The 14,898-nt window shown below is 34.8% G+C and overlaps 1 protein-coding gene and 1 long non-coding RNA gene across 5 annotated transcripts in view; one reads left to right on the top strand and one right to left on the bottom strand.

The window, feature by feature from the left end:
- Window positions 1-14,898, bottom strand: part of LOC129399652 (uncharacterized) — a 149,171-nt gene that overhangs the window by 67,757 nt on the left and 66,516 nt on the right. The window lies entirely within an intron of this gene.
- SCN9A (sodium voltage-gated channel alpha subunit 9) overlaps window positions 1-14,898 on the top strand; it is a 182,069-nt gene that overhangs the window by 152,304 nt on the left and 14,867 nt on the right. Inside the window, exons 20-24 of the mRNA XM_055120290.1 lie at window positions 1,998-2,171; window positions 4,726-4,848; window positions 9,238-9,519; window positions 10,612-10,665; window positions 11,621-11,758. Of these exons, the coding sequence (XP_054976265.1) occupies window positions 1,998-2,171; window positions 4,726-4,848; window positions 9,238-9,519; window positions 10,612-10,665; window positions 11,621-11,758 (771 nt within the window). The remainder of the gene's footprint in view (window positions 1-1,997; window positions 2,172-4,725; window positions 4,849-9,237; window positions 9,520-10,611; window positions 10,666-11,620; window positions 11,759-14,898) is intronic.

Genomic DNA, 14,898 nt, shown 5'->3' with positions numbered 1-14,898 from the left:
ACAGAATAAAACTTTATCCCAAATATGGAGGTATTGCATAATGATCTTTGTGACTCTTGCTCCCACATCCACAAAATTAGTTCCAGAATCCAGGAGTTCTGCAAGTTAAATTCTTTTTTCAATTTCTGTGACCAGTCAAAGCCAGGTATACTTAGAGGGGTGTTTGGGTCTTAGCACCAAGTCTTGCTATTTCTGCTATTGATTCCGGTTCGACCCTTCTTTGTAGTCAGGCCCCCTTTTTTGTCTTTGGATAATGGGGATGAAGCATTGCATGGTCTCAGTGTTCATTACCTTGCCTGGTTTCTCTGAAATTTGGAACCAGAAAACAGAAAAGTCCTGAAGGCTAGAAGAGTTCCCTTACATATCACTTTATTTATTTATTTATTTATTTTTTTTTTTGCTTTTTGGGTCATACCCGGCGATGCACAGGGGTCACTCCTGGCTCATGCACTCAGGAATCACCCCTGGCGGTGCTCAGGGGACCATATGGGATGCTGGGATTCAAACCCGGGTCGGCCGCGTGCAAGGCAAACGCCCTACCCGCTGTGCTATCACTCCAGCCCCTATCACTTTATTTTTTATTTTATTTTTTTTTGTTTGGGTCACACCCAGCGATGCACAGGTGTTACTCCTGGAATTACTCCTGGAGTTATACTCAGGAATTACTCCTGGAAGTGCTGGGGGACCATATGGGATGCTGGGAATCGAACCCAGGTCAGCTGCATGCAAGGCAAATACCCTACCCACTGTACTATCACTCCGGCCCCTACATATCACTTTAGTTGTCTTCCAGAAAGACTTTTAAGCATCTGAGTAGGTCTGTCCATTCTGTCTACCATTTTTTTCTTTTTTATTCAATAATAATAAGAGTTTAGAAAAAGTCATTCAGAGAATATTTATTTTTTGACTTCTGTAGTCATACTCGGTGATGCTTCCAGGTTACTCCTGGCTCTGCACTCAGTAATTTCTCCTTGCAGTACTAAGGGAGAATCTGGAATGCCAGGGATCAAAGCCGGGTTGGCCGCATGCAAGCCAAATGCCCTACCCACTGTACTATCTCTCTGACCTCAGGATGTTTTAATTTTTTTCAATATTTTAATTTTTAAAATATCAAAGAACTTAAAGTAATAATAAAATATACAGCACCCGTGACAAGTAGAAATATAAACCAGTAAGAATATAGATTCTCTTCTTTAATTTTTTTCTAATATGATGACTATTGCTTGAACATGAAAGAGAAAATGTTAGTAATTAATCTCTATTTAAATCCAGATCACTTTTAATATCTTCACTGGGCTCAGTTCCTTATAAGTACCCAAATGATTTTCAAGGTACTTGGGCTATAGCTACAGTATCCTTATCATTTACAGACATTCTTAGAGAGTATGAAAGATACCACATTTGTGGACTATAACAGTGATTCATGAATGTGAAGCTTAAATGAAAGAGAAAATATTAGTGTAAAATTCATTCTCTATATTTTATAGTACTAGACTGCACTCACCCACTCAGTAAACATTTTTGTGTCTTCTGCTGTATTCTGGTGAGATTACTGAATGGTGGAAATGCACAAGCCTTTAAGATCTGAAGGAGAGGATACAATTATTGCTGATGCGTACAAAGAAGGGGACTCAGTGAGAATGGTTTGTAAGATGGGATTACCCTGGAATTCATCTTATAAGGACTTTGCCATTTGGAGAGGAAAAGAGTCCTCTAAAGTTGAAAGCTTTGTAAGTCTCAGAGATCAGCTTCTTTCAGAGGCTTACAAATCATTTCACCTCTTGCACTCTCTTTCATTGGGTCCTGATGACCTATGGCATGCATAGCCAGAAGACTACAACTAAGTTTTTTATACAATTTAACCTTAATCCAGAAGAAAGTCAGCTAATAGTATTATATTACAGTGGATTCTCCAGTAGGAATTTTGTTTCTTATTTTATCAAGAATCACAAGCTTTAACTTATATATGGATTGACATTTAAGTATTATTTTCACAGGCTTTTGAAGATATATATATTGAAAAGAAAAAAACCATAAAGATTGTCTTGGAGTATGCTGACAAGATATTCACTTACATCTTTATTCTGGAAATGCTTCTGAAATGGATAGCATATGGTTATAAAACATACTTCACCAATGCCTGGTGTTGGCTGGATTTCTTGATTGTTGATGTAGGTACTTTTGAATAATTTTAGTTATGGTTTTTGTAGTATCAGCACTCTACTAACTTTTTAATGTTTCATTTTTAAATTAATTTTATTTGTTTTGTTTTGGGGCCATACCCAGAAATGCGTGCAGCTTACTCATGGCTCTGATCATACCTGGTATGCTCAGGATCTGAGGAATTGAACTCGGGTGTATAGCAAGCACCCTGCCCACTGAACTCTCTCTTATGGTCCACACATTTATGGTCTTGATGTATATAATTACTTCCTCACCTAATCATCATCAAAGTATCCAAGATCTCCTCACCCATACCTCTCTGTCATATCCCATCCACCTACATCCACCCAATTACAAGTTCTCAGTTTGTATTCCAGCACCACAAGTTTGTTATCAGATGATATTATCTGTTCTCTTGTTTTGTTATATATATATATATGTATACATGCATGTATACATATATATACATATACTATCTTCATGATTCAGTCATACACCAGTGGGAACCTCTATAATTTTAATTGGATAATTGTAAATAATACTGTGGTGGGCATTGTAATAGATATACCCATTAAAAAAAGTTTTATAATTGTAAAGTTAATAAATTTTTTTATGTTCTTTGGATATATACACAAATAAGATGGCTAAATAATATGGAAGATATACTTTTAGTTCCTGAAGAATACATACAATTTTTTCTAAAATAGCTATACCAATTTATGTTCCCAAAAACCGTACTGAAGAGTTCTTTTTGCTCCATATTGTGCCCAACATTTGTTATTATTATGTGTGTGGTATGTTATTTTGGTTTGCAGTTCCCTAATAATTGTTGATGATGTCAGCTTTGCATATGCCTGTTGTTCTTGTATATGTCCTCTTATGTTGAGATAGTGTTAAATGAAGTATGGCTTTTTAAAATATAACATTATTTTATTAAATTTAAAAGAATATTTTTTTCTTACTGGGAAGTTTTTTCTAAAGCCTCTAGTTATTGGAAATATACTTAGATATGTTTTGTATTTTTTTAAGGTCAGGGTCTTATGTTTTTAGTCATCTAATAGAAATATACGTGTGGGTATTAAATCCTCAACAAATATGAATCTATACCATTCTAACATTTATAATTTATTCTTTGATGTATTTTCTGCAATCAAAGAAGATGAGATTCTTTAAAATATATAAAAATTATTTGAGTATCATTTTTACTGAAACAGAAGCAAAGTGAAGGGCCAGAGAAATAGCATAGCAAGTAGGGCACTTACCTTGCATGCAGCCAACCCAGGTTTGACCTTCAGCTCAGAGCCAAGAGTAAGCTCTGAGCACTGCCAGATGTGACCCCAAAACGAAAAACTTCATGTAATAAATTCCAAGAGCTGTTGAATACTTGGATGATTGAAAATACATAATAACATTTCTGTTTGCTTTTTTTCTGCTTTTTTGGATCACACCTGGCAGTGCACAGGGGTTACTCCCAACTTTGCACTCGGGAATCACTCTGAATGATGCTCAGGGGACCATATGGGGTGCTGGGGATCAAATCCGGGTCGGCCGCATGCAAGGCGAATGCCCTACCTGCTGTGCCATCACTCCAGCCCCTGTTTACTATTATTTTTAACAAGGAAAAATAAATATATAGATCCCTTGTTGAAATAAGAAAGAGACCATGAAATAGTTTATGAAGTCAAGGCAACTGAAACAAATTAATGGGAAAGCATGCATTATCAATTCTTTCTTAGAGAACTCTACTTTTATACTTGATATGTAATTTATCTATTTATTTATTTATTTTTGCTTTTTGAGTCACACTTGGCGATGCACAGGTGTTACTCCTAGCTCTGCATTCAGGAATCACTCACTCCTGGCAGTGCTTAGGGAACCATATGGGATGCTGGGAATCAAACTCGGGTCGGCTGCCTGCAACGCAAATGCTATCGCTCCAGCTCCCATTGATATGTAATTTAATAACAAATAAAATGCTGTTACTATAATTTTTATTATTTAAAATGTTTGTGTTAACCATAACTTCACTTTCAGTATTATTGTCTAAAGAAGAATTATGTCCCTCAGCTTCAGAGCCACACTCTTTATTATGTCTTGTGTTTTAATTCAATAGAAATTTTGACAGTTTCTTTAAATAAATGTTTAGAAAAATAGGAAGTCCATAACAATTGTATTAAAAAGGGGGGGAATGTGGTTTTATTCAGATATTTAAATACCTGCTTTCCTTCTTTTTGTTGTTGTTGTTGTTGTTATTTTTCTGTTGTTATCACTGGATGGTGCTTGGGACTTACTCCCAGTGGGGCTCAGGGGCCCTGAGGGATGCTGAGGATTGAACCTCTGTTGACCACCTAAAAAGAAGCACCTTATGTGCTGTACTATCTCTCTAGCCCTTCATTCTGTATTTTTAATTAAACTTGGTTTGAAAGATTTTTTAAGTATCTTGACGTATGATATTCTCTTTTTTTTTTTTTGCTGAACTTCTCAGTGGTCTTTGAATTGACTTTTCCTTTTTATACTTTATTGTTTCATTAAAACAACTAATGAAAATTTTAAATTTTTTAGGTTTCCTTGGTTACTTTAGTTGCAAATACTCTTGGCTATTCAGATCTTGGCCCTATTAAATCCCTTCGGACACTGAGAGCTTTAAGACCTCTAAGAGCTTTATCTAGATTTGAAGGAATGAGGGTAAGAACATACTAACTTTCCTAATATTCTTACTGTTAATTAACTAGAAAACATGAAAAAAATGTGTAAAAATTATGGCATTTATATGTATGCATACATATGAATACTTACATATATTTGAAAGTTTGTGCAATTTTGTACATATACACACACTAATTTTCAATCAGTAATTCATAGCAAACACAAAATAACTTATTTAGGTATGTGCTTGGGGGCAGGTTTGGGTGGTGGGAAAATTCAAAATCATGATGGTGATGCTGTAAGGGTATCAGCATTGGCGGTGGTATATTCAAAAAAAAGTGGAAACTTTTTTAAAAACCATAAAGCTCCATACAAGTATATTCAACTATCTTAAATATAGTTTAAGATATATTTAATATCAAGCCTCCTCCACCCAGACTCCCCATTTCCAGTAGCTTGGCAGCCACACCCACAAACTAATCCCATCAATAGCCAAGATCTAGAAACTATAAAACAAGCTCCCAGACCTCATATAGCCTAGTTCTCCCTCTCAGAGAACCTGGCAAGGTACTGAGAGTGTCCTGCCCACATGGCAGAACCTGGCAAGCTCTCCGTGGTGTATTCGATATGCCAAATGCAGTAACAATGATGAGTCTCATTCCCCTTACCCTGAAAGAGCCTACAAAGCAGCACCACTGGGAAGGACGAGTGAAGAGAGGCTGCTAAAATCTCAGGGCTAGAATGAATGGAGACATTGCCAGCCTGCTCGAGCAAACCAATGATCAATGAATGGGATGACAGTGATACAGTGGTACACACACTAATTTAATGCATATTATTTAAAAATAATGAATCAATTATTATTAATAACATTTTCATATAGTATTTTCTATAGTGACACAGATAAGTGACTTTTCTCTTTTTAAAAGAAAATATTCCTTATGCCAGGGAGTTCAGGTTAAGGGGACATTATTAATATCAACACTATTAATATCAATACAAGTCATCAGGGACTTGCTTGCATCAGGTGCTTGAATATACATATATATGTATATAAATATAATTATTAAATGTATATTTTAGTAAGTATTCTGCATAGAGCATTAGATAGGGGGTTAAAGCAATATCAGATTGCTTTTAATTTCACCCTTAAAATAAGTGTCATTGAAATTATCTCCAAACTATTATTGGGAAGACTTAATCTCTGAGAATTTTCTTAATTTGCATTGTGCTTACATTATGCCTAAAGAGATTTGTTTTGCAGAGACAAACATGATGAGAATAATGACTTTCAACATCTTAGCTTTAAGAGCTATGTTAAATCAGTCATTACTTAATAAAAATAGGGAGAGGACAATAAGCTTATTTTTCCTAATTATGTTATATCATTGTGTGTTGTTTTCCTTTGTTTCTTTCCCAGATGTATCTGCTTTCCCATGTATCTGCTGTTCTCTTGCATAGGAATGCCCCTCTTTGTTCCATCTCAGCTCCAAAAATACAATAGACAAAATCGACCCTGTCTGTCCGCAAGGCATAATTGGATAGCCCCCTATGTACATACTTATATAGCAGACTGCTTCTCTATAAACTCTGGACAATTGGACATGCAAATTAGTTTGTTCACTAGTCATATTTAATATTGTGTACTGGCAGTAGAATCTAATAAACTTATTAGATATATGAATTCCCAGGCTCCTCCCAGACCTATTAAGTCATAAATTCTGGGACAGGATTTAGAAACCTGAAGTCTCAGGTGAATCTTAGATAGTTTAGTCTAGGACTCCCTCATTATCATTCCTGCTAACCTAATGGGCACATTTATTGCCTGGTAATTTATGTATAAAGAATCCAGATAAATAATGATCAGATGAAAAAATTCTGAAGTACAATTTAAATAATTTTTACCATACACAACGGAAAACTTACAAGTTTCAGTCTTATCCAGAAGGATAATATTGGAATTCATGGATATATGGATATTATTTATTTTTATGGTATTAGAATAATCTATTCAGAATTTAGGAATTATCCTGTGGATTCCAAAATATAGTATACTTAATTTTCATCAAGAAAGGATATGTACTTTCTTCTATAAATCCACTCCTTCTGTGATTAAATCGGTTCCATTATTTTACCCTATCTGTCTTTTGCTCTTTATCTAAAATATCAGTAAATTGAGTGCAGGACAAATACACCTACTTACAGTTCATTAAGAGAGAGGGAGGGAGAAAGAGAGTAAGAGAGAGAGAGAGAGAGAGAGAGAGAGAGACATCCATGCTGCAGTGGTGTTTTGAAGAACAATTGGTGCTTTGTTATTTTATAGTCAGTGATATTTAAGTCTTGAGGCTCCTGAGCTTCTTGACTTTCTCCAATGACAACTCATGAGAACTAGAGACCTCCCAAATGACTGACTCACAGTCTTTCAGCAAACATTCTAACCCCCACTTCCATGTCAGCTCTCGTTCTCTGAAGAGACAATGGTGATTAGGTCCTAATCCCTCAAGAGTGAGCAGGCACAAGGGTCCTGGTGAGAGAGACAGGGGAGCAGCAGTTGTTCTATGACATTTGTCACAGAGCAAATGCACAGTGTCACAGGAGCATGGCGGTGGGAGTGGCTGCCTAGTGATATCTGAGAAGGCTTCACCAGTTGCTGAACACTTGGCATTAAGACAGAAAAAGTTGCCTAGTGGGCAAATCAGAGACACCCAGTCAAGGCAGAGATGCTATGCGGTAGAGAAGCACATTGCTAAGTGTGTAAAGCTTGTTTGAGCAATGCCTACGACAATGTGCCAGCGTGATTTAAGCATTGTGGGGTGGGTAGCAGGAAGTGAGGAAATAAAAAATAGGTTGTAATAGATTTACCACTTTAATTTTAATTCTCTGATTTTGAATTTCCTAACTATTTACAGGTCATGTACATTCTAAGAATCTTATGAACAAATACATGAATGTATATATTGTATCTCCATATAGTATATCCATAGTATTTTTATATAATTTCACTTCACATAAAACCTCTATAGATCTATGGACCCCAGCATAATAACTATTGTACTGAACCAGGGGTCAGCAGACCAAAGTATACTGTTCCATTTTGTAAAGTGAAATTCCCAATAGATTTCTATCACTGTTGTGTCTGTTTTTTTATAAGAAATCTACTGTTATAATTGCAGAATTGAATAGTTTCTACAGAGATCAAATAACCCTCAAATTGTAAACGTTTAAGGAAGTGTTGGCCAGCACTCACTCCAGACAATCTTAGAGGTTCTTAGAGATCCTTAATGTCATTTTCAAGTGACTGAAGAGTTTGTTTTCATATTGGGGGAGAAAAGAGGGAACATAATGGTTTTTATTTAACAGATTAAATTAATTATTAACAGAGTTGCATTCAAATGGGAAATAGCCCTCAAATATATGATGCCCTGGTATAAGGATGGGATAGTTAAGAAAACTTTAAGTGATAAATTGAACAGTCAGTTCCAAAACTGGAGTGATAAGAGACTCAGGTGACCTGTGGAAGAGTAAATGCTAAATAGTATATGGACAAATATTAAGGCTAAATTATATTTCTTTTTTGTTTTAGCTGAGGCTATTGGAAATATATTTATCTAACACTATTGTATATAAAATAACTTTACAGTTAAGTAACATATTTCAAAAGATCGTTCTCATTTTGCAGGTGAGAAAACAAAGTGACAGAGTCTTGACTGAACTTTTGTATCCTAACAACTAGCAGAAGCAGTTAGTTCATATCATTAAAAAAATGCAATTAAAAAGTCTTGGGCTGGAAATATAGCACATGGGTAGGCACTTACCTGGAATATGACCAGGTTTGGTTTGCTTCTCACACTGTACAACCTTAGAACTGCCAAATGTGATCTACCCCTTATACACCAATACGAAAAAACTCCCAATTTTAATTCCAATGTATATACAATAGTAATTTCTCTATATGGCAGAACTTTTGACACTGGTAATTCTAATACTATGAAATTTTAAATGTATGTTTTTAATATTTATGTTTACATAAAAATCTCTTTCTTTTCTAGATCATGCAGATTTTCTGACTTCACCTTATACACACCAGGTTTTTGTTCGGATTTTATTTTTTTGTTCCTTTTGGTCATATCATCTTGCTATTTTGTTTCATATTTTTTGTGGATAATTTCACCATGGGTGTGCTCATCATGTATTTTTGTAAAGTTATTGCTCACAGTGGCTCCTGTCTCATTTGTTTGGCTCTGCACAGGGCAGAGCAGATAGTGGGCATTCAGCAAATACATGATGGTGAATTAAATGTCTTACAAGGGCTTTTCTAATTTCCTGAATTCTTTAATTCTATCAGTACTTTAAGTATGTTGCGCTTATGCTGCTTATTCAGGACTTTATAAGAGTCCTAATTATTCTTTTCTTTCTCTTGAACACTAGGTGGTTGTGAATGCACTCATAGGTGCAATTCCTTCCATCATGAATGTGCTGCTTGTGTGTCTTATATTCTGGCTAATATTTAGCATCATGGGAGTAAACTTATTTGCTGGCAAGTTCTATGAGTGCGTGAACACCACAGATGGGTCACGGTTCTCTGCAGATCAAGTTCAAAATCGTTCTGACTGTTTTGCACTTATAAATGTTAGTCATGATGTTCGATGGAAAAACTTAAAAGTGAACTTCGATAATGTCGGACTGGGCTACCTGTCTCTGCTACAAGTTGTAAGTGACCGCTTTTATGAAGCCTTGAGATTGTAATGGGCATACTGTATTGGAGAATGCAGAAGTGTATGGTAGAGGACATTGTATAAAGAATATATGAAGAATGTGATAAAACACAACCCTAACTCAGGCTGAGACCCTGAGTTTGATCCCTGGCACTGCATCCCCTTCTCCAAGGTGTATCTTTAGATACTCCCCAGCATCACCTGACATTGTGCAGGTGTTTTGGGCAACAGGGGGTGCTACCAAAAATATGAAAAAGAAAATTGATATGAAAAACAAAATTGCTGTTAGAGTAGGCAGTTATAAATATGATTTTAGAAGTTTAGATTCGATACACTTGAGTTATTCATCCATACCTGCCCTTAACTGCTGTCATTCCTCCCTGCAGACACTCCTGCTCATCAGTTCACCTTCTGACGCTTGCTCCACAAATGTGTAGTCATTTTCATACTGACATTTTTGTAAAACTATATAGGAATGAGAGACACTTCTCAGTAAAACCTTAAAATCCTTAATGGGGAAATGTTAGTTGATGCCTTATTTATAAAATGGCCTGGACCGATAGCACAGTGGGTAGGGCGTTTGCCTTGCACGATGCCAACCCGGGTTTGATTTCTCCGTCCCTCTGGGAGAGCCCAGCAAGCTACCGAGAGTATCCCACCTGCATAGCAGAGCCTGGCAAGCTACCCATGACATAATCGATATGCCAAAAATAGTAACAACAGATCTCACACTGGAGACATTACTGGTGCCCACTCGAGCAAATCGATGAACAACGGGAAGTCAGTGCTACTGCCACAGTGCTATAAAATTATTTCCCTTCTACTGGAAAAAATTAAAATTCATGTGCAAAATTTATAAGCACCTGTAGTAACCTGGAAATAATTTTCCAGGAGTAATATATGTAGTGTGACTTGGTTATGCATCCTTTTCATTCTTGTAAGCATATTCATATTCATTGGTATTTTGAATATGATAAAAATTGATAATTTTTATATTATATAACAGTTTTAACAGTAAGCAAGATATGTTTATAGTACTTTAAAATATGAGCTTTATACTCAGAATCTATAAATATTATATTTACAGGCTACTTTTAAGGGATGGATGGATATTATGTATGCAGCAGTTGATTCTGTTAATGTAAGTATTGGTCAGAGTACCACAAAACTCTGAAAAATTTATTTAACTCTTTCATTCAGTTTTCTAACAGTAGCTTCAAAAAGCCCTTGATATATATATTTATACATATGTATATGTACATACATATACATATGTATAAATATATATATTTTATAATTTTATAATTTAAATTTATAAATAATTAAAATTATAAATTTATAATTTAAATTATAAATTTAATTTATTATAATTAAATTTATAATAATAATTTCCACTTAATAACAGCCAAATTGTTATGTGTACATCATTTAGAGGTAGAACATTATGAAAATTCTGGTTTAGTCATAGCATAGAGGCTCTACAACCATTGAGCAAGTTTTCCTCTTTGAACCTTTTTTCAATAAGAAAAAAAATTTAGTACCCATCTAATATGTTTGTTTTGCATATCCTAAAAGAATGGCAAGTGGAGTTCTGTAAATATTTGCTTATATAAAATAAAAATGAAGTAATGGTTTACAGTTTTTATTATTTTTAATCTTAAAGTGCCTCAGAAGAGTTTGATTGAAATAAATTTCACACAAAAAAAGTTTGAACTCTACTGGCTAGGTCATATTATTCAACAATATAGTGAGTAATTTATGATGTTTTAAATTCAAATTTTTTAAAAATCATACAATGTATATCATATGGAATCATCTTTTATGCTTTTTTACAGGAAATAAAAACACATATTTTGCATCATTTATTTACTAAGATTTCCTATCTGAAAATATCAACTACATACTCCTATGTAGTCATTTGAACATTACATTTATGTACATAGTAAGCATGTAAAAGTTATTTATTTTGAGTAAACTTTGAAGAAAATAATATTTAGCCTCACCTGGCATAGCACTGTTTAAATTACTTTGTAAAATTGCATGAAAAACAAATGCTAAATGTTGTTATGAACATGTAATTTTTTTTAATTTAATAGGTAGACAAGCAGCCCATATATGAACACAGCCTCTACATGTATATTTATTTTGTCATCTTTATCATCTTTGGGTCATTCTTCACTTTGAACTTGTTCATTGGTGTCATCATAGATAATTTTAATCAACAGAAAAAGAAGATAAGTATTTCAACTTTTTTGATCAAAGAAAGAGCAATTATTTTCCCTGAATTATGTACAACTTAATTTTATATTAATTTATAAGTAGGTTCTTTAGAAAACTACTTATTCCCCAAATAAGTATCCAGTATATGTTTATAGATATGTTTAATCTTATTCATCACTTCACAGAAAATAATTATCTTCTAAATTATAACCATTAAACACTGTACAACTGTTTGCTCTTACCAATGTTCTCTATAGAATTGGAATGAGAAAATCAGTTCATTATTTGTTTTAAACACATTCCATTTATAGTTACCATATTCTGTTCTGAACTGCCATCTTGGGTGGTACCTATTGTGCTGGCTATCAAGAACAGTGTAAGATAAGATTCTGAGATCAGGAGTTAATATTATAGCAGAAAAAATTATATAGATATTGAAAATTAAGATTTGTTGTTGCATGTCAGCACTACCCTGTTATTTCTGGAAAATTAATCTTTAAATCAGCTTTGTTTCTGAAAACTGCCATAAGCAAATTCCACAATCTAGTTGCTTCAAACAACAGAAATTTATTCTGTCACAATTCTGCAGGCTGGAATCATAGCAGTTGCATCGTTTTCTCTAGCAGGTTCCTCCCTTCCTTCCTTCTTCCAACTTTTTTATCATTCAAGCATTACTTTGCCTGTAGTAGCAGGATTTTAGTCTCTGCATCTGTCACATGGTATTCTTTTTGTGTTTCTCCTCTTCTTATAAGTACACATATTAAATTAAGGACCTAACTTATTCTAATGTGATCTTAGTTTAGTTATTATAATTGTGAATACAGTATTTCCAAAGAAGATAATTTTGTGATATTAAAGCTTGGTATTTAAGCATATATTGTGGCAAGTATACAGTTTAATCCAGATGATCAACTATAATCAGCAATAGGAGCTCTCATCAGTATATATCAACCATCTGATTATTATAAATTTTGTCTTATAAATGATGGAAAACACAGAAATTAGATTATGTACTAGTAAATGATTAAGAGTTTGATAGTAGTGAATTCAGTGTATCCTGTAGAGATAAGGACTTTGACTATTCTATACCCTCAAATACTATACTATATGTTGGTAATAAAAACAATAACCAAAAAGAAAAATCATAAAAAAATAAAATGAAATTCAGAGGGAAAATAGATATGATTATGAGGAAGTTTTATGGTGTTAAGTGACAATTGAAAAGGATTTGTACCTGGATAACTTGTAGTAACAAATAAAAGTCTGAATAACTTACATAAAAGGGAGAGAATCCCATAAGTATGTGCAGTGGGATGGTAAGAGAAGCAGTAATTCAGCAAGAATAGCCACTGATCGATCCATCCATCCATACATCCAGTTAGAGTTTGAGAAAAGAAATAATCGAAGATGCATGTAGCAGTGTAGCACTGTTGTCCCCTTTTTCATTGATTTGCTCTCACGGGGACCAGTAACATCTCCATTGTGAGACTTGTTGCTACTGTTTTTGGCATATTGAATACTCCACAGGTAGCTTACCAGGCTCTGCTCTGCGGTTGAGATACTCTTGGTAGCTTGCTGGGCTCTCCAAGAGGGACGGAGGAATCAAACCCCAGTCGGCCGCATGCAAAGCAAGCACGCTACCCAGTGTGTTATCGCTCCAGTCCCAAAGTTGCATGTATCTCTTTAAATCAAGAGTTTTGTGTTCTTTAAGTAAATATCCAGACTGGGATAACTGGGCTATGTTTAATTCTATATTTAGTTCCCCAGAAATATCTGTACTACTTTCCATAATGTCTGCATCATTTATATTTCCTTTCTAGTGTTAAAGTGCTTTCCTTTTGTTACATCCTCTTCAGTTTGTCCTTGTGTTTCAGTAGATAGCCATTCTTACAGTTATGATGTAGTATTTTATTGTCAGTATGTCTGTGGGCCATCTATACTGGGATTATAAGGCATGTACTCCAGCCCTTTACACTATCTCTCAGGTTCTGTACTTTTAACATCTTTTATAAGAAAGATCCAGTAGTGAGCAACCTTTAGGCTTTATTTGTCAGGGAGAGGTTTTATTATTTTTGCAGAATAAAGTATTTTGGCTATGTTTATCTTTAAAAACATTGAATAGGCCATTCGATTTTCTCCCCAACGCTCTCTTTAGGGAGGGAGTGTTTTTATAAATTACCTGTTTTCCTCCCTTAGCTCCCTTTAATATTGTCTTGATAGTTTCACTAATACATGCCCTGTGTGTGGGTGTGTGTTTGTATTTAGATATTCCTGTTAATGGTATTGCACATTGAGTTCCTTTCCCAGGGTTGGGAAGTTGTGCATCAGTCTTTGACTCATTCACCTCTATTCATTTTCTAAGAGTTGTGATAATCCTTATGTTGCTTTTACTAGAGGAGCCATCATTCTGGTAGCATTTGTTTTGTCAGTAAGCTTGGCACCCAACAGCCCTGGGAATCGGGGCCATTTGCAGAGATTCTTATCCCAATAGTTGGGCCCAGAAGTGGAATGTGAGGTCCATGCAGGAGGTGGGGAGGAGGTTGGTATAGTCTGTGCAACCACTGGGAATGCTGCAGAGAGCATGGGGATCACTTTTAGCTCCCCACACATACTGGCTCTATGTGCCTACAATTTGGGCTATTTAAAAAAAGTCTCTCTTTAAATTTATTATGTGTCTCTTCTTCCAACTAGATTTCTTACCCAAAACTCAATAATTTTTCCTCTATTCAGTCTTTTGTTTCCATAGATTTTGTAGAACTGTTGATTTTATTTATTGAGTTTTTCACAGCTTGAATTAGTTTCCAATTTAACCATTTGCATTAGATTTGTCTCTGAGCTTCCTGAGCTTTTGTATAGCTGAGTGTCTTTATAATAGTTTTTGAATTCTTCAGTTTTTTAAAAACATATTCTTCAATTTTTCATTTTAGTTTATGCAGTTCTACTTTTGTGATGTCATGTTATTTGGAGCTCTCAAATTACCCCCGTGAACTCTTCTGCCTTTGTTTGAATCTGGATCAGAAATGCTGAAATGCCTTCTTAATATTTTGATTTTCCAGCAGGTGATGTTATAATAATTGCCATAAGTTGCTCAGGCCATGGATGGATACTGCTTTGTGGGCAGTGAGGGAGAGTCATGGAGGCTTCCAATCTCTTT

Source organism: Sorex araneus, chromosome X, assembly GCF_027595985.1.
Source record: "Sorex araneus isolate mSorAra2 chromosome X, mSorAra2.pri, whole genome shotgun sequence".
NCBI lineage: Eukaryota > Metazoa > Chordata > Mammalia > Eulipotyphla > Soricidae > Sorex > Sorex araneus.
The sequence above is the reverse complement of the archived record's forward strand: the minus strand, read 5'-3'. Positions and strand labels throughout refer to the sequence as shown.